The following is a 24,784-nucleotide window of genomic DNA, read 5'->3' on the forward strand; positions in this document are numbered from 1 at the left end:
GGCTTTCATATACCTAAATCTTACTTTCTTGGAGTTAACACTTTTTAGTTTTGTTAATTTTCATAAAAAATGAAGCAAAAAGTGGTAAAGCATTAGCAAGAACAACTAAATGGTTCCTAAAATCCAAAATACTAAGAAAAAGAAAAAGCAGGTTTTATGGTATGATAAAATTTATTAATGTGGACAGGTGGTTTTAAAAATGGGTGAAACTTTAGATGTATGAAGGACAGATTCATACATCTAATGTGTTGAGACGGATGAAAACACATGTAAGATTGATAAACAGTCAGATACCTGTTACCCTGATGGTTGCTCCTGCTTTGAGAAAGGAAACAGACATTAAAGGAAAGAGTTAGGAGGACAATCCGAGATCAACCAGCAACCCTAACAATTCAGTCAACAAAATACTTTCTGTTCTAAGTTACATACAGAATCCAAGAGCAGCAATATTTGCAGGTTATAACACAAGTTCAAAAAGACAATTCTAATTCCTTTCGTAATTTTTTTTGAATTAGGGTCCAAACTTTAGTTTTGTCTGTGGTTGATGACTAACCATTTCAGTTTTGTTATTCCAAAAATAATTCCAAATGATTTCAGAGTTCTAAAATATTTTATGCAACCTGTTATGGACTGAATATTTGTGGTGCTCTCCCCTCCCAAATTCATATGGTGATTCTGTAAGCCCCAGTGCAATGGTATTTGGAGGTGGGGCCACTGGGAAGTAATCAGAGTTAGATGAGGTCATGAAGGTGGGACCCCATGATGGGATTAGTGTCTTTATGAGAAGAGACACCAGAGAGCTTGTGCAAGGGTGTGTGCATGCTCTCATTCCAGGCACCACATGCACTGAGGCTGGGTGAACACACAGTGTGAAGGTGGCTGTCAGCAAGCCACAAAGAGTGCTCTCAACCAGAACTCAACCATGCTGGCACCCTGATCTCGGACTTCCAGCCTCCAAAACTGTGAGAAAATAAATTTCTGTTGTGTAAGTCACCCAGTCTATGGTATTTCATATGTCAACCCAAGCAGACTAAGATACAGCCTTAGGATAGCCTAGGGATATCACTATTAGAGAAAATGTACAAAATGGTACACAACTATTTTGCAAAAAGACTATTCCACGAAAATTAGTATTCATTTTAACAAAATGGTCAGGATCTAGCTTGTTTTATCTTACTCAAATTTTATGAAAGACGATACTTTTATATTATTAATTCACTTCATAACGTTTAGTTGGAAGGTACAAGAAACTTTTACCTCATGAGAAACTTGGAATTTACCTTTGTTTAAAAATGAAATCATAATCCCTCTATAATATAGCATTATTTTAAAAAATCTAGTATTCTCAAACAGTTTTGAGGTAAATCTTCTCCAATACCTAAACTTATCTTATTATTTTTTTTTTTTTTTTTTTTTTTTTTTGAGACGGAGTCTCGCTCTTGTTACCCAGGCTGGAGTGCAATGGCGCAATCTCGGCTCACCGCAACCTCCACCTCCTGGGTTCAGGCAATTCTCCTGCCTCAGCCTCCTGAGTAGCTGGGATTACAGGCACGCGCCACCGTGCCCAGTTAATTTTTTTGTATTAATAGAGACGGGGTTTCACAATGTTGACCAGGATGGTCTCGATCTCTCGACCTCGTGATCCACCCGCCTCGGCCTCCCAAAGTGCTGGGATTACAGGCTTGAGCCACCGCGCCCGGCCAAACTTATCTTATTATTAAACAGCTAAACTAATTTTGACAATTCAGAAAGACATCATTCTGAAATATACTAAGTACTTTAGAATTTCTTGTCTAGTAAACATGAGACTCTTTTTTAACACTCGAGTTTTGTGTGTCAGTTCTGGCAGTAGAAGGAGATCAAGAATAGGTTTATACTGAGATGTACAAGGTTGCTGTATCCTCCATTCCGGAATGCTGCGATTCCAGACCTGCGATTTGTCTACCAGGTCTCATAGTGACAGTACGGCAGTGAGTTTGGTTCCTTTACTTGCAGCTACATTTCCTTATTTCTGGCTCTTAGCTGATAAAGATGACTAAGATGCTGGAAGTCAGACAGATAAATGAGGATTTTTTATACTTTGTAAAGGATGTATGCCGTGTTATATAATCACTTGAATTAAATGAATCTCTTCTATATAAAATTATAAAATCAAAGAATATTCAAATAATAAAAAGTAAAATTGATACATTTTTATGTTTTAAATACCTTGTAGATTTGGAACAGGATAAGTAAAGACTTGTAAAAATCACAAACGTTCAATTCTAAACTATTCCATGTCATTACAAAATATCAAATTTGTCATATTTAAAAATCTCACCATCAGGTATGAAAATCTTGCATATTTTTCAACTTAAAGCTATTTCCCATAATTTAAAAAATTTTCTATTATTTTAAAAATAAGCATTATTTTATGGTTCAAAATTCAAAAGGTACAAAAAGGTAAAAAGACTGCTTACCTCCCTCCTGACCACCCAGCATTAGGCGTTCCCTGGAGGAAACTGTAACTGCTTTGTGATCCCTCACAATGACAGTCTGCATGTAAACAAGACCCTCACCCTCCAAGAAAGGAAAGTGTGTCTGTGTATCTAATATTAAGGAGTTTGATGGGGCACACACAAAGCATGTGCTGTCAGCCACGAAACTGCTATACTCACTTCAAGGAAACACAAATCAAAACAATGGAAAGTTTTCTCAGAAAATCATGTATCTTAAGATGATTATATAATGATAACTACAATCTCACCTGACAGTGTGCACTTCCTGAAGTTTTTCAGAGTACTTTATCTACTTTCATATTGTCTAAGGATACTTAAACCATCAGAGAGTTTCAGTTATTATGGCACACATCTACAATGAGATGGATACCCTAAAACAGTCATAAAAGCTCAGAGTGGCTAGTTGAAAAAGTTTTTTGCCCTCCAATACATTTTATTTATTATTATTATTTGAGATGGAGTCTCATTCTGTTGCCAGGCTAAAGTGCAGTGGCATGATCTTGGCTCACTGCAACCTCCCCCTCCTGGGTTCAAGCGATTCTCCTGCCTCAGCCGCCTGAGTAGCTGGGATTACAGGAGCATGCCACCACGCCTGGCTAATTTTTGTATTTTTGGTAGAGATGGGGTGTCACCATTTTGATCAGGCTGGTTTCAAACTCCTGATCTCGTGATTCGCCGGCCTTGGCCTCCCAAAGTGCTGGGATTACAGGCATGAGCCACCACGTCTGGCCCCAATTACATTTTTAAAAATACAATATTATATATACATTACAAGAAAATAAGAAAAATTCATGATTCACTAAAAATGGACTGGCAGAAAAAAATTCATTCTTTGAAGGAGTTCTACCATCTACTATATATTTTCAGCATCCTCACTTTTTTTTTTTAAGATGGAATCTCGCTCTGTCACCCAGGCTACAGTGCAGCAGTGGGATCTCGGCTCACTAAAACTTCCACCTCCTGGGTTCAAGCAATTCTCCTGTCTCAACCTCCTGAGTAGCTGGGACTACAGGCGCATGCCATCATGCCTGGTTAATTTTTGTATTTTTAGTATAGACAGGGTTTCACCATATTGGTCAGGGTGGTCTTGAATTCCTGATCTCAGGTGATCCACCCACCTCAGCCTCCCAAAGTGCTGAGATTACAGGTGTGAGTCACCACACCTGGCCTTCATCCTCAATTTTTTAAACTAAAAAAAATGTAGAATGGTTTTTGGTATTAACCATTAAGAGACTATTTCCTTCAACTTTTACACGTGACTTAAGAAATGCTAACTGCTAACATTATTCATATTGCAGTAAGTCATATTTACTTTAATATCTTTTTTTACCCTGTAGACACTTAAGAAACTGTTTACTCCGCCAACTAGCTGGACATACCCATATATCTGTAAAAATAAATGTAAACTATTACTTATAAATGTGCTTAAGGGACATTGCCCATATGTATTATTTCTGTATTTCAGATCTTTCCAAAGTATAAAAGAAGATTATTTATTTATTTATTATTTTTGGAGGGACAGGGTCTCACTGTGTCACCAGGCTAGAGTACACAGGATGATCATGGCTCACTGCAGCCTCGACCTCCTGGGTGCAAGCAATCCTCCCACCTCAGCCTCTTAAGTAGCCAGGACCACAGGTGCATGGCATAACACCTGGATAGTTCTTTAAATTATTTGTAGAGACGAGGTCTCACTTTGTTGCCCAGGCAGGTCTTAAGCTCCCAGGCTCAAGTGATCTGCCTACCTCAGCCTCCCAAAATGTTAGGGTTAACAGGCGTGAACCACCATGTCTGGCCAAAAAGCAGACTTTTAAACCTTCACACACTTCTTTGGCCTTGATGGTCTTTTCAAGTTAAGATTTTATACATAGCTAGACAACAAAAAATATACTTATTAAGTATAAATTGCATTTTAACAATTTTACTGGTAATATTTAAAATAGGTATGTTCAAATTATTTAATTTATATAAATAACATAATTTGAACATACCTGTTTTAAAATTAATTACATTTTAATCATTTAAATAGGTAATAATTAAAATAGGTATGTTCAAAGACTAAACCATATGCATCAAAGATAATACTCTGTGTAACAATGAGACTTACTTGTGGTTGTGAGGAAGCTTCTGAAGGCAAGCTATGAGATGACCTGCTTCGAGGTGGTGGTTGTGGAGGGGTTTCCAAATTTGTCTGGGGGCCAGACTGAGGCATAGGTGCTGCCATAGGGACAAGAGGCTCCTGCAACCTTTGAGCAGGTGGGGGCAAAGAAGACTGCAGAGGAAAAGCAGCCTGAGGCTTCAGTGGTTCAGGAAGGAAAGTTGAACCTAAAAAAACCAGTGGTTGTCAGATGTTAGGTGAATTCAAGAAAACTATGTTTTTTTCCCTTCTTTAGTAAAATTTTAGGAAAACATTTTAATTATTTAGTTATTTCTTCCCCCAACAAGTAGCCTCATTTCTTGTGGTATAATGAAGGAAGGATGTATCTATTTGAATATGTTGTAGAAGGTGGGAGATGACAGAAGGGAAAAGAAAAAAAATAACAAAACCAGCACAGTATTTCTAATACAGTATCTACCTTTCTTTTCTCTCAATTTTTAAAAATTTTTGATTTTTGAGACAGGGTCTTGTTCTTTTGCCTGGGCTGGATTGCAGTGGCATGATCACGGCTCGCTGCAACCTCAACCTCCCGGGCTCAAGTGATCCCTTCACTTTAGCCGCCCGAGTAGTTGGGATCACAGGCATGTGCCATCACACCTGGCTAATTTGAAAAGTTTTTTTTTTTTTTAACAGATGGGGTCTCACTATGTTGCCCAGGCTGGTCTCAAATTCCTGAGCTCAAGCAATCCTCCTGCCTCAACCTCCCAAATAGTATCTACCTTTTGATGTTTCTGATGTTTTGCTTTGGCTTTCAGGAGTCAGTCTTCCAGCAGATGCCCGTGCCTGGCTCTGTGGGGCACTGATAACTCCAGCACGAGGAGGAATCGTCTGAAGATGGGAAACATAACACTTGAGATGTTTATTTACCTTCCACAGATAGGATTCTGTGAAAACGTTTGCTTTTGCATCTCATTTACTCTCTTCTATGGTATTAATCCCTATCTTGTCATTTTAAGTGCTCTCTACTTGAAGCCATAGAGTGATGAATTTTAAAATCTTCCTGTTCACTTTTGACTGTTTACTGTGTGCCAGACATTATGTTAATTAAGCATGGTACAGGCATTTCCATTTCATCTTCAAAATATCCCTGAGAAGTAGGTATTATTTTATCATCCCTATTTTAAATTAAGATGAAGAAATTTATACAACTTGTCCAAAGCCACACAGAAGCAGAGTCAGGATCCAAACTCAGGTCTGACTAGATGCAGGGCTAGGGTTCTTAACCATGTGCAATGCTGTCTTCATGGAAAAAACTGGGACAATTTTAAAGTACACAAGGAGACAGAGAGATATATACCTGATCAACTAGGAAACTTTGGAAAAAAAAAAACCAAACACCCTAAGATTTGTTTTTTAAGAGATGGGGTCTTGCTGTGTTGCTCCAGCTAGACCTGAACTCCTGGGCTCAAGCGTTCTTTCCACTGTAGTCCCCTGAGTAGCTGGGACTATAGGTACATGCCACTGCCAGCCAGCTAGGTTTTTTTTTGTTATTGTTTTGTTTTGTTTTTTAACATAGAAGTACAACTTTTGAATGACTAATATTCCAAATTAAATACATTGAAAGACTCAACAGTGAAAAATATTTTTTCTCTTTTCATATGTTTGCTGAAGGACATAAGCTAACGATATTTACTCTGAGCAAAATGTGAACTTTTAAACTCACAAAAATCCTTTATTTTCCTATACTTATGGTATTCAACAGAATAAAGAAAGTTCTTGTGGCAAGTGTGGTAATGGAATCAGTGAATGGCAAATTTCCCTGTTTTTGAAAAAAGGAGGATAAATATTTGAAAAGTAATATTACATATAAAAAAGAACCTTCAGATTGTTAAGTGGACAGCTACAACAGAGAAGACAAAAAACTTCTATTTACATAGGAAGTGGTTTCTTCAGTTCTCACAATCTTAATTTCTAGGTATAGTAACAACTCTGCTTCCTACTCTTCAGACATGGGCCTCAGTAGTCCCAGATTCTACTGGACTAGCCTAAGTCACTGACTACTGGTTTCCATTTGCTCTTTCTCTCCGTTCTTGATTACCTGTTAAAGTCCAGAGAAAGTTTTCAAATAATAAAAAAAAAAAACTGGGTATAAGAGAACATATAAACATACAGAAAACACACATTCATCAGGTAGGAAAAAGTCCTGCAACACTATCTACTCTCTTATTTCTAATACCTTTACTGAATATGTGAACCTGATCAAGAAAAAAACCAAAAAGAGAAAAAAAAAAACCAAAACAAAACCTTTAGAACCAGTTTTACTATACTGAATTTGCCACTATTTTTTCTAAAATCTAATTAAAATCATTTTTAATGGAGGATTACTTTACAGCTTCATTAATTACTCAGGTAAAATGATAAAAAGCTGCCCAAATCCATCATCTTCTCAAATTCTGCGACTCTTAAGATACGTATTTAGTGATCATAATTGTTTTAAGTGTATCACTTTTATCCAAATAATGAAGTTTGTTATTTCTGAAGAGTATGTAAAAATAAAGGTAGAGTTGGAAGATCATCCAGTGCAATTCCCTCACTTTAGAGTTGAGGAAATTGAGGCCTTTAAGGATCATATGATATCTCCAAGGTAACAAAACGGACAAGTAGTAAACAGGACTTAGAACCGAGACCCCCTTGGCTCCCAGGCAAGGTTTTACCTACCGGTCTGGCCGTACTGTACCCAGCAGGTCCTGGGCCTGCAAGTCCTGCTTGAGGTGAAGGCTGACTGCGTCCTGGAACAAAGACATCATATCATATATTTAAATTAAAAAGAAAAAAGAAACCATGTACTTATATTCCAAATGTCTATTTCATGGTCCAGTTTTAAGGGTAAACAGCTACATTCAAGTGTTTTTACCTATATCTTTCCGTGTTGTTCCAGGGCTTTTGGGTGCTTTGAAGCAGGAAGGGAAAAAAAAATTAATTGTAAGTAAACAAGCAATATTGCATAATATCAGCTTGCTATTACCAGCAGAAATGTGGGCGTGAGATGGTAACAAAACAAAGCACTATGCTTTGGATAATGATGAAAGGTATTATCAGTCCTGAATGAAACACTCCGAGAGAGAAAAATTACAATATTTAGAGAGACCTTTATGGGAGACAAGTGGTGACCTTAGTTTGATATCTCACTCATGAGGCCACTTCTAGGGTGGCATTCCCCACAGAGCTCTCTCTTGTGAACCTTGAAAACATACAGTCAGCTGTGTGAATGATCACAAGACGTGGCACTGATACCCCTTAAGAGTCTGGTAGACAAATGGCTCCTGAGCAACAGACAGGACCACATTTGTCAAGTTACACAAGAGGCTCCTATAGCACTAGCACTACTTTAGGGCTTCACGCTGTGGATGTCACTGTGGATAAGGTTATCTTATGATAAGGTCTTTCAGATTTCTATAACAAAATCCTGTCATTAAGACAGAAGACAGGTATATGTTATTACCAAATATCTGCATTATGGAAGACAGTCTTAAAAATATGTTCAAACTCATTAGAAGGTAGCTGAAGGATAAAATGAAATAAATTACTCTTGGGGCCAAAAGGAGTAGGAGTGACTATGAAGAGCAGCATGTTAGATTTACTCTCCTTTTTGAAAAGAAATTCAAGTACAATTGTTATAAGAAATACATCACTCTTTTAATAACTAAAGTTATAACAAATGGCCTCTAGTCTTAATGCTCTTTTAAAGAAATCTGGCTTAGTACCAATCCACATAAACAGCTATGTTATCTGAAATCAACCACAAAATACTCTATTCTTGGATCTGAATTAATAGGGCTTAATTATAATCACTAATATTTAAAACTTTAGATGAGTAAAGTACATTTCTAAATATTTTACTTGTTCTGAAAAGAATTTAAGACATTCTTAAACAGTAATTTCACAACCTAGGCGTATATAAACCTATATATGAAACAGAGTACAAACAACACTAAGGATCTCAGGGAAATTAAATGTATATCCATTAGAAGCTATAGGTGACATAGAATGAAGAAAGAAAAAATACAAGGTACATAAGGTGGGGGGAAAGAGAAGTTTACAGCTGGACCAAGAAAAGATTTAAGTATGCCTTTAAACACTGGGGAGTGGGGAGGTGGGATGCTGACACTGAGAAATAAAATGAGAGAACCATTTCTATAATGCAAGAGTCTTGTTACCTTCCATCTCTCTCCTAGCTACCCCAGGACTGGGAGGGGCTCCAATACCTTTTCAGAGAAAGAACAGAAGCTATATATTGTTCAGGGCCCACAGCACAGAATGAAAGGCAGGCACATAAGACAATTTCCACATTAAATTCACTTTTGCAAAAAGGCTCTTTTATTGCTTTAAATTTCTTCAAAGATATAAATACAGACCAAAGTGACTTTAGAAGCCCGGCCCAAACCTGAATCCTCCCTTTACTCAAACAGAAGAGTAGAAACAGGCCGACGGTTTTCTTTCTATATATGCAATTACTAGCAGTAGAGAATTTTAAAATATGTTTAATGAAGGCCTTTGCTTTAAAAATCATCTTACTCATATTTAGAGCAAGTAAAAACTCTGATATTTGAGAGTCAAAAGGAAAGAAATCATAAATTTCTGAGACCACGTAAGTCTTCTGAAGTTAGTTTTTAATGCATTATTTTAAAAAACTCTTAACGTATAATAATGTAAAGGAATTATTGGTTATAGGATTAAAAAAATGTTGCAAACACTTCTTACAAAATAATTATGAAGGAGAGCAATTTTTAAAATTAAGAAAGATTTTGTTGTAATCTACTGGATTGCTAATATAACTCTTCACAGATTAATTTTAAATTTATTTTCTACAGGATGTTTTCCTAATTAAAGAAGTAAAAATTATCATGAAAATTTAAATAAAAGCAGCATCCTGAAAAGGGAAAACCTAAATGTAGGTCAATGGAAAAATGGTCACCTAGCTGTATGCTGCAGCAGCTGTAATGCTGAAATAATTTAGGTATCCTTATCACATGCAGTCATTAAGATCTACCCAGGCAAAGTCAGTCTGCAGTATAACCTGAATTACTCGGCCATGTCACTAGGCAAGCTACAACAGAAACAGACCAGCTACACATGTACGGCGAGCCTTGGTAATAGTAACATTGGATTTGCAAAAGTTCTTCTGAGGAATTGTGAAAACTCCATCTTTTCTTGAGAATTAAATAAACTTGTCAAATGTGTAACTCCAACTGAGCTCTGTTTGTTTTCATGTAAACCAAATAAACTATACTTCAAACAAAAAGTGACCCACTGTGAATAAAAATTTCCTTACTGAAGAAATGAAAAGAAAAATCATGCAGTTCTTTGCTAATCCACAAGCTTTTCCACTAGAAAATAAATGTATCACTAATCAAATACTTGGGAAATGTTCTGTATTTACTGTACCTGAATGACTTTTAAAATTAATTGAACTGTTGGGAATTAAATCTTTGTAAATGAATTGACCACATTTATTAATGTGGTCAGTAATTGACCAAATTATTCAATAACTGACCAAAAAAAAATAATTATCAGGCCTGATGAACAATCCCAATCTATCTGGGAAATGAAAGCCCTTATTAGTTTTATTTGTGGATTAGTTTTAAACTGGAATGTCATTCATTTTGACTTTTATCAAACAAACCTAAAATATCTTTCAGTTGTAGGGAGCAAACTCCAAAACATTAATAAGCCATCATTCACACATGCTAACAAATGTAAATGGTTACCTCCAAATTCTTTTCTAGCGGGTGCAGGACTCCTAGCCCCTTATAGTTCATAAGAAAATAGGCAGCAGAAAGGAAATTACATTAAATACAGAAGTGAAATGTCAAAGATTACTATGGTATCCGGGATGTCAAGTATCATGCAGGAATTACATATTAGTATCTAGGTACTACAAAAAAACTATTATTCAATGCATATGCTTATAATTGAAGTAACAACGCTATATTTAATTTAAAAGAACATTAAACAAATATGTAACATTGTACATTAATACATATGCTCTCCAGTTTTAATTATATATTTTACAGAAATTAGTACATTTTAATGATTTCATGCTTATAAATCATCCAGAAATGAGGATTTTGAAAAAAATTAAACCTAATTTTACCTAAGAACAGTAGATATGCCTAACTACATCGAATTAGTAAAAACCAAACAAACCTCTCTGGTTGGCTGGTGAGAAAGCAGCTAAAGGCAGCTGTGAAAACACCTTAGAGGATTCTACTCTGCAAACACTCTACCTGGTCTGTTGTGCCTACCATGTTCTTTAGAGAAACGCTAAGAAGTAGCAATAATGATAGAAAAACAGTAGAATTCAGAAGTTAGAGACTGGAAAACAAGCAAAACATTTAAAAATAGAGTGGAGAATTTTACATCTAGCAGAAATTGAAATAAAAGGTTGTCACCTGAAGGCGGAGGAGGTCTCTGTGGGGGAGCGGGGCGTGTGGGAGGAGCGACTGGGCGGGGCGGCGGTGGCCGCTTGGGCTCCAAGGGCTGGGCGGGGTCTTTCTGCGGCAGCGGCGGCGTTGCTGGCTGTGCGTCAATAGGAGAACCTAAAAAGCGCACAGGAGGGAAGAAGATCAGGTTCCAAGTAGCTGTTGGCAGAAGGGAACGATCGGTCCTTCATATATATGTTCTATAAAATGTATGTTCTATATGTGATGTTCTATAAAATGTGCGCAATGGTGTAAATAAAGGGCATGTATTTTCAGTATGAATAAGAAAAGCAGTCTACCCTTAACCTGCCCTCTGGTACCACGGCAGCAATAATGCTACCTCTGTGCTGACTTCTTACCTAGGCCTCAGGTGCTGAAAGCTAATTTAGTAAGTGGCCCTATGGATATGGCACAAAGTATTGTTTGGGTTAAGTCATTTTGCAGTCTGGCCAGTAGAGAGAAGAAAAAGCCCAAATAGTTATGGGTTCATACCATAGAAAATCATCAGTTATAAGACATGGACAAACCTAACCACAAAGAAATAAGATTAAAAACAATTTTCATCTAGTGACAGTTGTAACAAGTTTCCTTTCCATCGAGAGCTTATCATATACAAGTTTTCCTCTTCTGTACTGGAGAAAACAGGGTGCACTTTAGCACCTAGGTATAAAAGTAAAACAATAATTACGCTCCAACATCAAGTACATTGGCTACAGGAAGCCATACAAAACTTTCAAGTAAAATGCATACTCTGTGCACTTGGAGGCCCAGGAGTTCTTGACGGTGCTCGGCTTGGTCTGATGGGAAGGGAAGGTACAGGACCCTCTGATATCGTAGGTGACTGGCAGGGACTAGTCCGGGGTGAAGAGCTGGGGGAAGTGCCAAGGCCAGAACTTGAAGATGGCTGGAGATGCTGGGGAAGAAGTTCCTCCACTTCAGCACTATAGTCATCAACATCACCTGAGGAAAAGCAGGGCTGATCAGAGATATCTCCATTTTAACTTGCTCAGAGATTTTTTTCCACCTTAGGTTTCAAAGAGTTAAAATACACGAAACAAATGTGAACATTATAATATTGCAAACATACATATATTAAGCATGAAGGCATGTAGAAAACTAGAATTAGTAGAAATACTCTTTCAGAGGATGTAAAGATATCTACTGTCTCAGAGCAGTAAGATGCCAGGTAACCAACCACTTGGAGCTGAGGTGACCCAACAGGCTTTCAGTATGCCCCAGAGTAGCTTCTCAGTGCAAGCCAACTCAAGTTTCCTGCTCTCCTTCCAAACCTGTTCACTGTGCTCTGTGGAACTGCCCCACTCCGTTGTCCAACCCAGGTCCAGCCTTTAGAGTCAACTAGCTCTCAAGCAGCCACACACCCTTCCTCCAGAAGTCTCCTCCCTGCCACCCTCACCCCACAAAGACCCTCTTTACTTTAACTAAATACTGGTTTTCTCCCAGGGTATCCTCATCTCCACTTATCTCTGGGTAGGAAGTGGGGTCAAGGTAACCCTTGCAACCTAACTGCCATTCCAGAACATTAATCTTCCAACTCTGAACAAAAGGTACTACTGCTTTGAGGCTAGGTCATCCAGAATTTATGTAACACCCTCTACCCTGACTTGCTACAGTCATCTCCAACTTCCATTCTTCCATTTCCTGAACCCACTCATTGAGGACTAAGCAGAGAGCAAGACAGTAATCAGATCCTGCAACATCTTTCTATATAACATCAAAGTCCATGTGGACAACTCGTTCAATAATGAAATGCCTTGGTCCTATCCTTACTGACATTCACCTCCACTCCTACCTCACACCCCTCAGAACTGCACTCGTCTGAAATAACTCAAAAGCTTCATTCTGATTACTGCCTCCCAGCTTTTCAGTTCTCTCCCTTGGCTATTCTTTCTTTGATTTCTTCAGAAGCCGTAGCTTAATTCCTCTGATTTTTACCCCCATCTGATTCTGCTTTCTTCTGTACCTAGCTTCAGATTCTATGGTTCTTCATCTCAAACATTCCCCTACTTCACTCTTCTTCTATTGCACATGCCTGACAAAACCCTGTCACTGCCCTGACCCCTCTGTTTAATCTTTCTGTGGTAGCACTTGGACTGCTGACTGCCTCTGCTAAAGAAAACCACTCAGTCCTGATGACTGCAGTCACATTTGAAATTGTGCTTTTCAGTCTCTTCTGGGCTCCTAAAGTGCCTGGCAATTCCTGGTTTGCTCTTCCCCTCACGTTTTTCTTCAGGAGGTTTACTGCAAAACTCCTCCACCCTCCTGAAATTGTGGGCTGTCCCACTCCTGCAGATAACTTCAACACTTCACAGAGAAGAGAGAAGTCTTAAGATGGGAACCCCTGCTTCAACAGGCTGCCCCCAAGTTACATGGTTGTCACTTGGGTATTTGAGGATGGAACAAATGGGCCCTAATCAGCCTAGTTTTCTCAGTGACACTGCTCTACTATTCTGCCTTGCCCTTCCCCCAAACCATCAGCCCTTTCTCCTCTACTTTTCCATTAGCACTGTGCATTCTCAAGCCTCTCCCATCCAAAAATACCACCCTAGGACCTCCAATCTCCTTGGGGCAATTGCCGCCTTCTCTTTTTTCCCCCAAACTTCCTTAAAGAGCTGTCTACAGATACTTTCTTCACTTCTTCACCTTCCATCCATACCAATTTATCACTATTTGACTCTGTCACTCCTGAGATTATTCTCATGAAATGTCACCAATGGCTTCCCTTCCTGTTATTAAATCAGAAGGACACGTTCCTGTCCTCATTTCTTCTAATCTTTCTGTGGCACAAGACACCATTAACGACTCCCCTTCCACGCTCCATTTTCTTTCCTTGATTTTTAAGCCATGAATTTTTCTTGGCTCTTTGACATTTCTAGTTGTTTCTACTCATATTCTTTTCATGGGCAGCTGCCTTCTGTGTATATTTAAACTCTGTGTTTCCACATATTCAATCCAAGACTGTATTTCTCCATGTTCTATTCATTCTCTCCTGTCTCTACATAATCCTATTGGCCAAAGTTATAGTAATAAATGCCTATGACTTTGTAGGCCATTAGAGCTGCCTTAAATCCAGAGCTCTCTCCTGAGCACCAGACTCATGTCTGATTGACTCCATGAACATCTCAATTTCAACATATCCAAAACAGAATTCATCTTCCATCCCACACCTACTTCTCCCTCTGCATTTCTCTTCTTCATTTACTCCCTCACTAAAATCCCTGCATAATCCATTGGGATCCTCTTCCTCCCTACTTAGGCTGTGCACGTGCCTTCTTCTTGGATCTCTCCTTTACAGACTTAATCCTATTCAATCCGAGTCTTCAGTTTCTCAACTTAAATTTCAATTCCTCTGGGAAACCTTGCCCAACTTCCCAAATCCAGGTTAGGCAACTTTTCCATGAGCTGCTTTTATTATAATTGCCTGCTTACTTGTATGTAACACCAAACAAGCTATGAGTTCTAGAAAGGCAAGAAACACAGCTGTTGAATCTCCAGCACCCTGCCATATCTGGCATAAAGGTACTACATAAATATGTGTGGACTGAGTAAACAAATGAACAGAGAATGTGAAAATGAGATAATCTTGTAAGACATTCAACTCTTAAATGTGGTATCTAGCTATCTAGGGCATTACAATATTATTATATTATAATCTAAGGTATGTATTTTAATGGAAAACACGCTAGAATAGCATATTGCATTAGAAAACAAATGCATTTTTTAAATTTTTTCTTTTGATAATGTTGCCATCAAACAAATGCATTTTTGAATTACGTTTAAGGAAATTTTTGGAGTAATTACTTAAACTCATTTCTGTTCTTAGAATATCCTTTTGGAACTTCTGCTTTTTTACCTTAACTTTAATTAATGGGACTAAACTATACACCAAAAATACCAATTTGGGTTTTTTTAATCCAATAAGAATATAAATTAACATTTGTAAAGGCCTTAATATTTGAATGGAAGAATGGTAAACACATTTAAAGTATAAGCAAAATAAACACAATATGATGCAAAATAAATAAATAACTTAATTAATTAATTTGTCTTTTGAGACAGCATCTCGCTCTATTGCCAGGCTGGAGTGCAGTGGTGCGATCTCGGCTCACTGCAACCTCCGCCTCCCAGGTTCAAGTAATTGTGCTTCAGCCTCCCAAGTGGCTGGGACTACAGGCATGCACCACCACACCCTGCTAATTTTTGTATTTTGAGTAGAGACGGGGTTTCGCCATGTTGGCCAGGCTAGTCTTAAACTCCTGGCCTCAGGCAATCTGTCCTCAGCCCCCCAAAGTGCTGTGATTACAGGCATGAGCCGCCAGACCTGGCCGAAATAAATTCTAATTAACAGTGCTATGTATGTCCCAAGAAGAAGAAGACAGACAGACGTGGAAACTAAGACTTTACAGATGGGAAGAAAACATATCTAGAACTACAAGAAGTAAAGAAGGTGTGTTTAAGAAACAAACCTTCCATATCAAAATCTGCTGCAACCTCTGCATCTTCACCAAGCAGAGTAGAGCTGGTTGATGATGGCAATGCAATGCTAATTTTCTCTAAACTCATTTCTTCTTCCAAATTTTTGATCCAGTCTGGACTTTTTAAAGCAATAGTTATAGTCCGATTCAATAACTAGTTGAGTAAAAGAGATATAAAATAAAGACTGATTAACATGAAAGTTAACTATTTGGGAATAAAGAGGCTGACTTCATTAAACTATCCAATGGTATAGACAGTTAATTAGACAATTCAGCATAATTCTTTCACATGTACTTTTAACTAGTTTAACGGTTGTTCCCAATTCTCCCTTTAAAAGCCTGTGGTGATAAATAAAGGTCTTTTCTAGGTTGCCCAGAGATGCAAGTTTCCTTTGCTACAGCCAGTATGTTTTCCTGGCCAGATGTAAATTCACTAACAACTTTGCTACATAACTTCATTACTTTATTTTGATTTACAGATGAAATAACTGTTCCCATGTGAAACAACTACAGAAGACACAGCAGAAAATCTTTAAAATGCATTTCCTGTTCCTGTTCATTTGGTCTTTCCCAACTTGGCATATGGTCCTGAGAGCTGCTATATGTCAGCTGCTAAGTGCTAACCTATACCGTTTCAGCATTTCAAATGCCAGAAGAATATTAAGAGAAGTGAACACCATTTTAAACTTTCAACAAAAATTAATCATTCTAAAAACAGAATGACTTTTACCTGTGAAGCTGGCACTCTGCCTTCTCTATAACGTTGAGTGACTTTTAGACTAAAGTATAATCTAAGACAACCAAGACATTATAATCAAGTTATAGCACACCCTGTCAATGTGTGTAAAAAATAATTTCAAAAAAATTGCTGATAACAGCAAGACTCTTTGGTCAAGGATAAATCGTGCACTAGAAAGGAATTCTCATTTAAAACCCATATCCTTATAACAAAACTTGCTTTCTAAATTAAATCTCTCTCCCACATAGTTTCAACTTCCTTTGTTTGAAGAGTTTCTTAATGTGAATAAGATGTGAACATTTTTGGTATTTGCAAATGAACTGTGTAGCTGTGATCAATATGCTGTGCTGACAGTTGGCACCTTTGTGGGTACAGATCTTCCCTGGCTCCAAGTGTTACAGATATTAGAATTCCTTGAAGGCATAATAATGGAGACGTTGAAAGTTGCTGAACTGAGTGGCATGGCTGTGTTTATTAGTAATTTAGCATTCGCACTGAGCTTTAAAGTCAGAATCCTAAGAATTCATAATCCTTTACTTGCTAATTAGATATGAGTACTAAAATCACTCCAATTTCAGAACTTAACATGCTTTACAGGTCATACATTACTTTTTAAAGTCAACGAAATTCTTTTATATTCATCAAAAAATACTAACAAGCATTCTTAAATACCTATCACCATAATGGCCAGTTAAGATGTAATTCCTTAGGAATATCCCCTTGGTAGAGACCAGGGCCAAACGAAAAGGAAGAAATTTAGATGACCAAAAAATACTCAAAAAGATACATAGAAGTTCACTGGAATGTTGGTTTTAATAATTAAGAATGGCAAATAATCTAGATGTCTATGAATAGGAGTTTAGTTTAATAAATTTATATATTTATTCACATAATGAAATTAATGAAGCCATTAAAAATGACTTACTTGTTTAAGATGTCCACGACATAGTCACAGGTAAAGAGGTGGTAAGAAAATAACTTTATAGTATGATTTCAATTTGTTTGCGTATATGCATATCCCATTTGTGTTAATGTGTTTGTGTGTGTGTATAAAATCCCATTTGTATTTATATATGTATAGGCTAATATGAAGATTAAGAGAAATTATTTCAGAATGATAGGATCATGAGTGGTCTTATTTTTAATTCTTTTTCGTATTTCCTGATACATGATTTTACAGAGTATATTAGTATTACAATTAAGAAAACAAACAAAACTCTACAAAACCTATTTCAAAAGCAATACACACAAAGAATTTTTTTATTTAAAAAATTTTTTTAGACAGAGTCTCTCTCTGTTGCCCAGGCTGGAGCACACTGGTGCGATCCTGGCTCACTGCAACCTCTGCCGCCTGGGTTCAATCCTGCCTCAGCCTCCCAAGCAGCTGGGATTACAGGTGCCCACCATCAGGCCCAGCTAATTTTTACATTTTTAGTAGAGATGGGGTTTCACCATGTTGGTCAGGCTGGTCTCAAACTCCTGACCTTAGGTGATCTGCCTGCCACAGCCTCCCAAAGTGCTGGGATTACAGGCATGAGCCACCACACCCAGTCTAATACACACAAAGAATTTTTTTCTCCAAAGAAGTTGATGTGACAGAAGAGGAAGCTCAAGATGCAGGAATCAGGCCTAGAATGCAGTCCATCCTGTGCACTGACCATATACTTAGACATTTAAGATTCGTCTGAAAGAGTTCAGAAAAAGAATGACAGGTGCAGCACTTCAGAGGAGTAAAACTATTCCAGGCCAACAATGTAAGTTTCCCTCATCAGTGACTTTTCACATCACAGGTTAGGAATATCTTCATTCATTAAAAATTTCTAAAATACTTCAATGGGAAGGATTTGTTATCTCTGGCAATTAGTTACATTTGAAGAAGAAAACTAGGCAAACCAAGCCAATAAAACAAATTCCTAGGAATAATGAGCACCTCCTTTCCTTGTTTTCTGGTAAACAGAGCATTTTCTTCATTTGATAGAAATTTTTTCTACTATAGAGATGAGCCAGACTATCTATCCCCAATTAAAATTTTAAAACATTTTGCATCTTAAAATGTAATAAGAGAAATCAAATTAGGTGCTAAACATGTTTCCTTCTTAGTCTATATCAACACTTAATATCTCTGGGGAGGTACCAAAATAAGCTTAGGCTTGTCAGAAATCCAGTCTAAATAAAAAATATTAAACAACTCCTCGAACATACCATAAGGTCTCTTCCCCTCTCATTCAGATAATCTTGCTGCATGTCTATAAAAATATCGTATAATCTTCAGACACTTAATTGCAGAATGGTTTAGAATCAACAAATGCTACCTTACCTCTTTACCATTTAGGCTCAGAACATTCAAGGCAGAGCTTCCCTCCAAAAATGTAACCCACATTTTATCTTCTACAAATCTTTAAGAAAGAGAAAAACAATGAAAAACCATAATTAATACCATAGACATAACAAGCTCAGTGACTACTCCCATGATTACTGGGTCTGCAGAGGCCAGGAAGTAAAAAAGTAAAGGAGAGAGTGCTGGTAGGGCTTGTGGTGACCTGGAGAAGGCGCTCTTCCCCTAAAAGCACTGTAACCCCAATTCTTTAGGATATTATGCTAATGGATAGCCAGAAGAAATGGGTCTGTGTACCTCCATTTGTGATCACTGCTAATCCAATCTAACCCAATCCTCCATTTGATGGAGAACGCAAAAAGGGCCAGAGGTTAAGTGGCTTGTTCAAAGTGATTCTATAAGGAAAATAAGTTACAGGGCTGGGATCCAAGTCTCCAGATTCCATAACCCAGTACTGTGTATTTTCAGTCTCAATGACTTCCCTGAAGAAAATTTCCTATAACCAAAAAAGATGAAAGTTGTCAACGAAAGAAAACAAACCAGACTGGCCCCAAGAAGCCCTAGGTTGTGCTCCTTGTCTTTAGTCATTGATAAAGATTTACTCTTTTGGGACTTCAATGGTCTGTGATAGGATTCCAAGTTTCTACTTTTGAAATAAAAAACTCTCAAGAGGAAAAAATAAAAAGGACAGAACAAGTTCTGAAGAGGGTCATTGGATATAATGAAGTTATTATTCAAAAAAGAACAAATTAGGATGTTATCAATCTTATTACAGAAATAATTTGGCAAGCTGAACCACAAGTTCAGGAATCTTTACAGATATTTTCAAGATGAGAGTGGGGAAACATGTACACACACACATACACACAATCACTCTCCCCTTAGCCCCCTGCTTAAACTAGGATTCCAAAGTATGAATTCTGAATATTAAGAGGAAAAGGCCAAAAACAAAAGTGTGCACAAGTACTTCACCCTGGTAAAATCAAGGCCCTGGAGGACCTGGAACAGATTTCTACAATTCCACAGATATGACTGAGGTAACTGACTCAATTTCTTTGGCATAAAGCTAAGTTGCAGGATGCTACCCTTTGAAATACACAGGAACACCATTCTTACCTAACTACATGAAGGTATCTTTTTCAAATTGTTGGTGATCGAGAATATCCCTTCTCCTAAGGTTATAATCACCACTGTAAGGATATACTTATGCCACACCAGTCCCCTAAAGCCCCAAACATTGTTTGTTCTTTGATAGATACCAATACTTCTGTGGTCCTGGGTAAGAGCTAATACCTTTGTCCTTACTGTCAATCAGCAATGTGCCCCTTACACATTTCTAACTTTAACAAGGGATTCTGGTTCTTATGTCCATAGATTTATGTCAGTTTTTTTAGAAGCTATATTTTCTTCCTGCTTTCACTCACTATAGTAAGAGCATCTAGACTTTTCCTTTAATTAACATAGGTATCTAGGCTGGGCACGGTGGCTCACGCCTGTAATCTCAGCAGTTTGGGAGGCCGAGGCGGACGGATCAAGACCAGGCTGGCCAACACGGTGAAACCCTGTCTTTAAAAAAAAAAAAAAAATTAAAAAAAAGAAAAAAAAAAGTATCTTTATGTATTTAAATTTATCCCATACACATTTCCAGGGAACGTCTTATTTAAAAATAAAGGCGTTTACAGGCTTTACTCACTCCTTAATGGCTGTCTTAATCTAGACTAAAAGGTAATAATCAGTTTCATCTCACTGCTTGTAGTGATCCCCTCCTTGTTGACTTTCAGTGTCTGCTTTTTCTTTTCCAACTTGGTCATCTTGGGGTTTAACAACCAGAATATCCAGGTTGGAGATACCCCATGGCTTTATAATGTTAGGTTAATGCTTTAGTTTCTTACCAATACTTTTCCTAATGATGACAAACATTTGGGGGAAGCTTTTAGCTTCAATTTAACAAGTTCTTTAGAGGTTGGGTTATAAAGACAGGTCCCTTTCCTGTATCAGAGTCTTTCATCCCTTATACAGTTTAGATTCTTTCTAGCTCAGTGCAGTATTTTACATTTGCTCAGGAAGACATTTATCTGTGACTCTGCTGCCCACTCACACAGTCCACATGATGCTTCTGGTGGTTTGGCATTTCTGTACTTGGCAAAGTATACTGTTATCTGTACACTTGGAGATTTCACTGTGTACTTTCTAGAATCTTAAGATTTTTGAAATTTTTTGTTTTGTTTAATTTGAAAGCTTTGGGATAGATCTTTGTCAAAAGATTTGAAGAAAGTCTAAACACAATTTCTTTTCCATTTGTTCATTTACTCTCTGAAAGGACTTGAGGTGTCTTAGGCATGATTTTCACTCTGTAGAAGCCATACCATCTTAATTCTGTGGACTACGCCATTTAGGATCTGGGGGTGCCATCACACACATGCTGATCTTCCCTACTAGATTACAAGCAGGAGCTGTATCTTCAATTTCTCCTCTGCTCTTTTACAGCAACTAGTATAGAGATCTGCCCACCAAATATCTATAAAACATACCTAACTAAGCAAATGAACAGTATTTAAAAGGATTTAATAGTACCTCTTTCCCTATGGAATTCAAACACATGCACACATGCATGTTATTTAGTCCCTCAAAACTGCTGTATAGTTGGAAGAGAATGTTTTTAAAACAAGGAAAGAGGCATCTGGTTCTGCAAAAGGCAGATGGCTACATCAATGAGGGAAACCAAGACTGAAATGAACGACTCCTGACTATTCATCACATCTCTGTTTGTTAGAAGCTAAACATACTTGAAATTACTCAACTTTCTTTAAGAGAGGTGGGAAGGAAGTCACTCTACTCTTATCTCTCCTTAAAAAAAATACAATCACAGCTTTATTTTGCTATAGGGTTTTGTTATCTGTTCTATTGTATAGGAATCGTGAAGAGTTCATATCTGAACTTGTACCTATATTTGTCTTCATTTGTTCACATAAAGTTTCACTCTTTAGCTGCGTTTGGTGGCTCACATCTCTAATCCCAGCACTTGGTGGAGCTGAGCTGGGCATACCGCTTAAGGCCAGGAGTTTGAGAACAGCTTGGGCAACATGGTGAAACCTTGCCTCTACAAAAAAATATATAAAACTTAGCCAGGCATGGTGGTGTGCACCTGTAGACCCAGCTATTTGGGAGGCTGAGGTGGAAGAATCACTTGAGCCCGAGAGGTTGAGGCTGCAATGAGCCATGAACACATGACTGTACTCCAGCCTGGGTGACTCAGTAAGACCCTGTCTTTAAAAAAAAAAAAAGTTTCACTATTTATTAATGCTTTCTAAGTAGAGAATTCAGTTTTAAAAGCTACAGAATAATATGCACAGTATGATTTTTCTTTAGTTTGGAAATAAAAATACTCAAACACTAGTCAAACACTAAATAAAGTGGTATCTTTCTCTTTTTTTAAATCTCCTTCCCCAAATAAGGTGATTTCTAATACAGAAATGATAGTTTATGAATCACGAGTTACTTGTGCATGATAAACATCTTACCTTATAAGTATAACTTCACCAAAACTTGCAAACTGCTGCAGAAGCTCATCAATCAAGGCATCATCGAAAAAATTATTTTCTGGTAAAGAACTTTTGATTGAGACCAATACCGTACCATCTGGTGGACCCTGAACTGCAATTACTTCTTTATAAATGTTTTGCCTCTCTTCAGCTTCAACTTCAAATATATCTATATCAATCAGGGCAATGACAGGCCTTAAGGCATAAAGGAAGATAAATGTATTAGAAATGTTTTAAAAAGGGTATATTTCAAACAAATTTCAAGCACCATTAGAAAAACTAAGACTGCTTAAACCTATGGTCAGATGTCTTCAGCTCAGCTCTTCCATAGTGCAGCAAAGTGCCTGGAGTCCACGTGTAGAGGATTTTGCTGTCATCTTGAAAACTAGCATTTAGAAGATCTAGATCTTCAGCTGCAGTCAGAAGAAAAGAAAACACAAGAGAAGCTGTATGAGCAGGACATATCGTGTGGAGCAAAGAGGCCTTCTCCTTTTCTTTCATGAGCTTCAGTGGTTTGAGGCTGGAATGCCAGAAACACTTGGTAATAGGCAGGCAGTCTAAATACCTTTAAATTAGAAAGGTTTTTGGTAAAGTTATTGTTTTATTCTTTACTTAGTAAAAATTAAGATGTGGCTTTACTTCTGAGATTAAAGGACTGTGACCAAATGGTGTTTCATAAACAATTCAAGAGACAAGTGGCAGTTTAAAACATATACAAACCACTACAGTTATTTTAGTTAAAAACCTAAATTAGCTTCAATGAAAAATTTCACAAAAATATTTCCTTCTCTTTACATAAAATCATGTGAAAACAGGCTGAAAAATTAAATGTTATGATAAACAGATCTGAGAATATTTTTTAAAATCTGACATATTTAAATTTCATTTATTCTATTCTGGATAACGTTTGCTGAAAAACAATAGTTCTCCTCTTCTCATTTGTTATCATGTTATTCCCTGCTTCCTCATAAGTTTACATTAGTTCATTTAAACAAAGAAGTCCATTTCCCAACCTGATCTATCAAAAGGCCATTTCCTTCTTCTCCAAAGGACACGGTCTGTCCACGCAGGGGTGCGGCACTTTTCACTGGTGTCATAGTCATCAGAAAACAAGTCATACTTATATGTTGGAGCAAAGGTCACCTTTCCCTCTAAAAATCCTCTAAAAATCTACAATAGACATATACAAAATGAGTTATTCCCAAACAGCAATAAGGCAGCCATCCATTAAATGTCTATTACATACTGGATGCTCTCAGAAGAAATCTGTGTGCATCTGACGAACACTTCTAGCTGAACGGAACAAAGCTTAGTGGGTCCCCAGTGAGGGCCCCACCCTCAACCCAAGTGGTAACAGCCCCAAGTGAGAACTTATCTCCCTGTTTTCCCTCCCGAATGTTGCCTTTTCCAAAACCACACATGGCCTGCCTTGCCTTGCCCCCAATCTCATGCTCATAAAAACCCCAGGCTCAGCTAGCAGATACAGAAGCAGCTGGATGTCAGAGAGAAGCAGCTTGACTTCAAAGGGGCAGCCTGGTGGTGTAGTTTTGGAAAGGAGTACAGCCATGGGCTGGCTGGCTGGACTTCAGGGGAAGATTACCTTCTCTCTCTGTCCCCTTTCCAGCTCCCCTTCCTGCCAAGAGCCACTTTCATCGGCAATAAAACCCCCACATTTACTATCTTCAATTCATTCATGCAAACTTATTCCTCCTGGATGCCAGACAAGAACTCAGGTGCCATGAGTGTGGGCGCATAAGGCTATCGTGCTGACCCTCAACTAAGCTGTCCCCTAGACACTGCCACAGGGCTGGTACAGAGTTAGCTCTGGCTGGTGCCCAAAAGCGTTCACCCCAGCTCCTGCACTCACTCACCAGTGCTGCCCCTCCCACAAGGGATGGAGCACAGTGGGTTGAGTGAGCAGAGTCCACCCCTGCCAGCACCCATGTACTCCAGTTCCCGCCTGTGAAGCGGTCAAGACCACCTGTTTGACATTTGATTAAACTAACTACAAAAACATGAATAAGGGAATTCTGCCCAATCTTTGTGTTACAGGAGACATTTAGAACTGTAAATGGGATTTTGGAAACATCTAGCCTGATATCTTGTTCTCAAATAAGGAGCTGAGGCCTGAAAAGGTAACGTGGTGCCCAAAGTGTTAGAATTCAAGTCTGGTGATCACCAGGTACCATATCAGATGGCCACTGATCCTTTTACCTAAAAAAAAAAATTTAACGAATTCTTCCCAAATTTTGTGGTCGTAAGTTTTAAGAAGTGTTTCAAAAGTCAGATGACATAAGAAACAAAAGAAAAAAAAGTCAATGACTATAGGACTTAACCCAAAAAACAGCCCTGAAGACTAAGATTCTAAACTATTACCAAGGAAAAAAAAAGTTTATCCTTCTATTAGAAAATGAATCTTATAGATACATAATGTATTTTTCTTCCTGGGAATTAGTATGGGTTTTCTCTTTTTTTATTACTGTAAGGAAAGATAATTCTATTATCTATTTACCTGCAGATATATAAGTATAAAAAGACCCCAAGAAATTTTTAAAACATCTTGATTAAAAAAGTCATGTTTCATGACCCAAAATCTT

At 37.8% G+C, this 24,784-nt stretch overlaps 1 protein-coding gene across 9 annotated transcripts in view; it reads right to left on the reverse strand.

Moving 5' to 3' along the window:
- The window catches only part of SYNJ1 (synaptojanin 1), an 86,320-nt gene that overhangs the window by 5,951 nt on the left and 55,585 nt on the right, over positions 1–24,784 (reverse strand). For 2 of the 9 annotated variants that reach the window (XM_012446374.2, XM_064380099.1), the window contains exons 19-32: positions 23,201–23,357; positions 22,483–22,600; positions 22,167–22,382; positions 18,628–18,706; positions 15,563–15,725; positions 11,829–12,038; positions 11,049–11,195; positions 10,365–10,403; positions 8,814–8,861; positions 7,511–7,546; positions 7,315–7,385; positions 5,376–5,484; positions 4,606–4,823; positions 295–318 (exon numbers count right to left, since the gene is read on the reverse strand). In XM_012446374.2, coding sequence (XP_012301797.2) covers positions 298–318; positions 4,606–4,823; positions 5,376–5,484; positions 7,315–7,385; positions 7,511–7,546; positions 8,814–8,861; positions 10,365–10,403; positions 11,049–11,195; positions 11,829–12,038; positions 15,563–15,725; positions 18,628–18,706; positions 22,167–22,382; positions 22,483–22,600; positions 23,201–23,357 — 1,632 coding nt within the window. In that variant the 3' untranslated portion in view covers positions 295–297. Of the gene's footprint in view, positions 1–291; positions 319–4,605; positions 4,824–5,375; positions 5,485–7,314; positions 7,386–7,510; positions 7,547–8,813; positions 8,862–10,364; positions 10,404–11,048; positions 11,196–11,828; positions 12,039–15,562; positions 15,726–18,627; positions 18,707–22,166; positions 22,383–22,482; positions 22,601–23,200; positions 23,358–24,784 lie in introns of those variants that run through there. The other 7 variants (XM_012446344.2, XM_064380098.1, XM_012446360.2 and 4 more) reach the window with 5 other exon arrangements.

Source organism: Aotus nancymaae, unplaced genomic scaffold (assembly GCF_030222135.1).
Source record: "Aotus nancymaae isolate 86718 unplaced genomic scaffold, 86718_ANA_hifiasm-v0.15.2.pri h1tg000022l_1, whole genome shotgun sequence".
In the NCBI taxonomy this organism is placed as follows: domain Eukaryota; kingdom Metazoa; phylum Chordata; class Mammalia; order Primates; family Aotidae; genus Aotus; species Aotus nancymaae.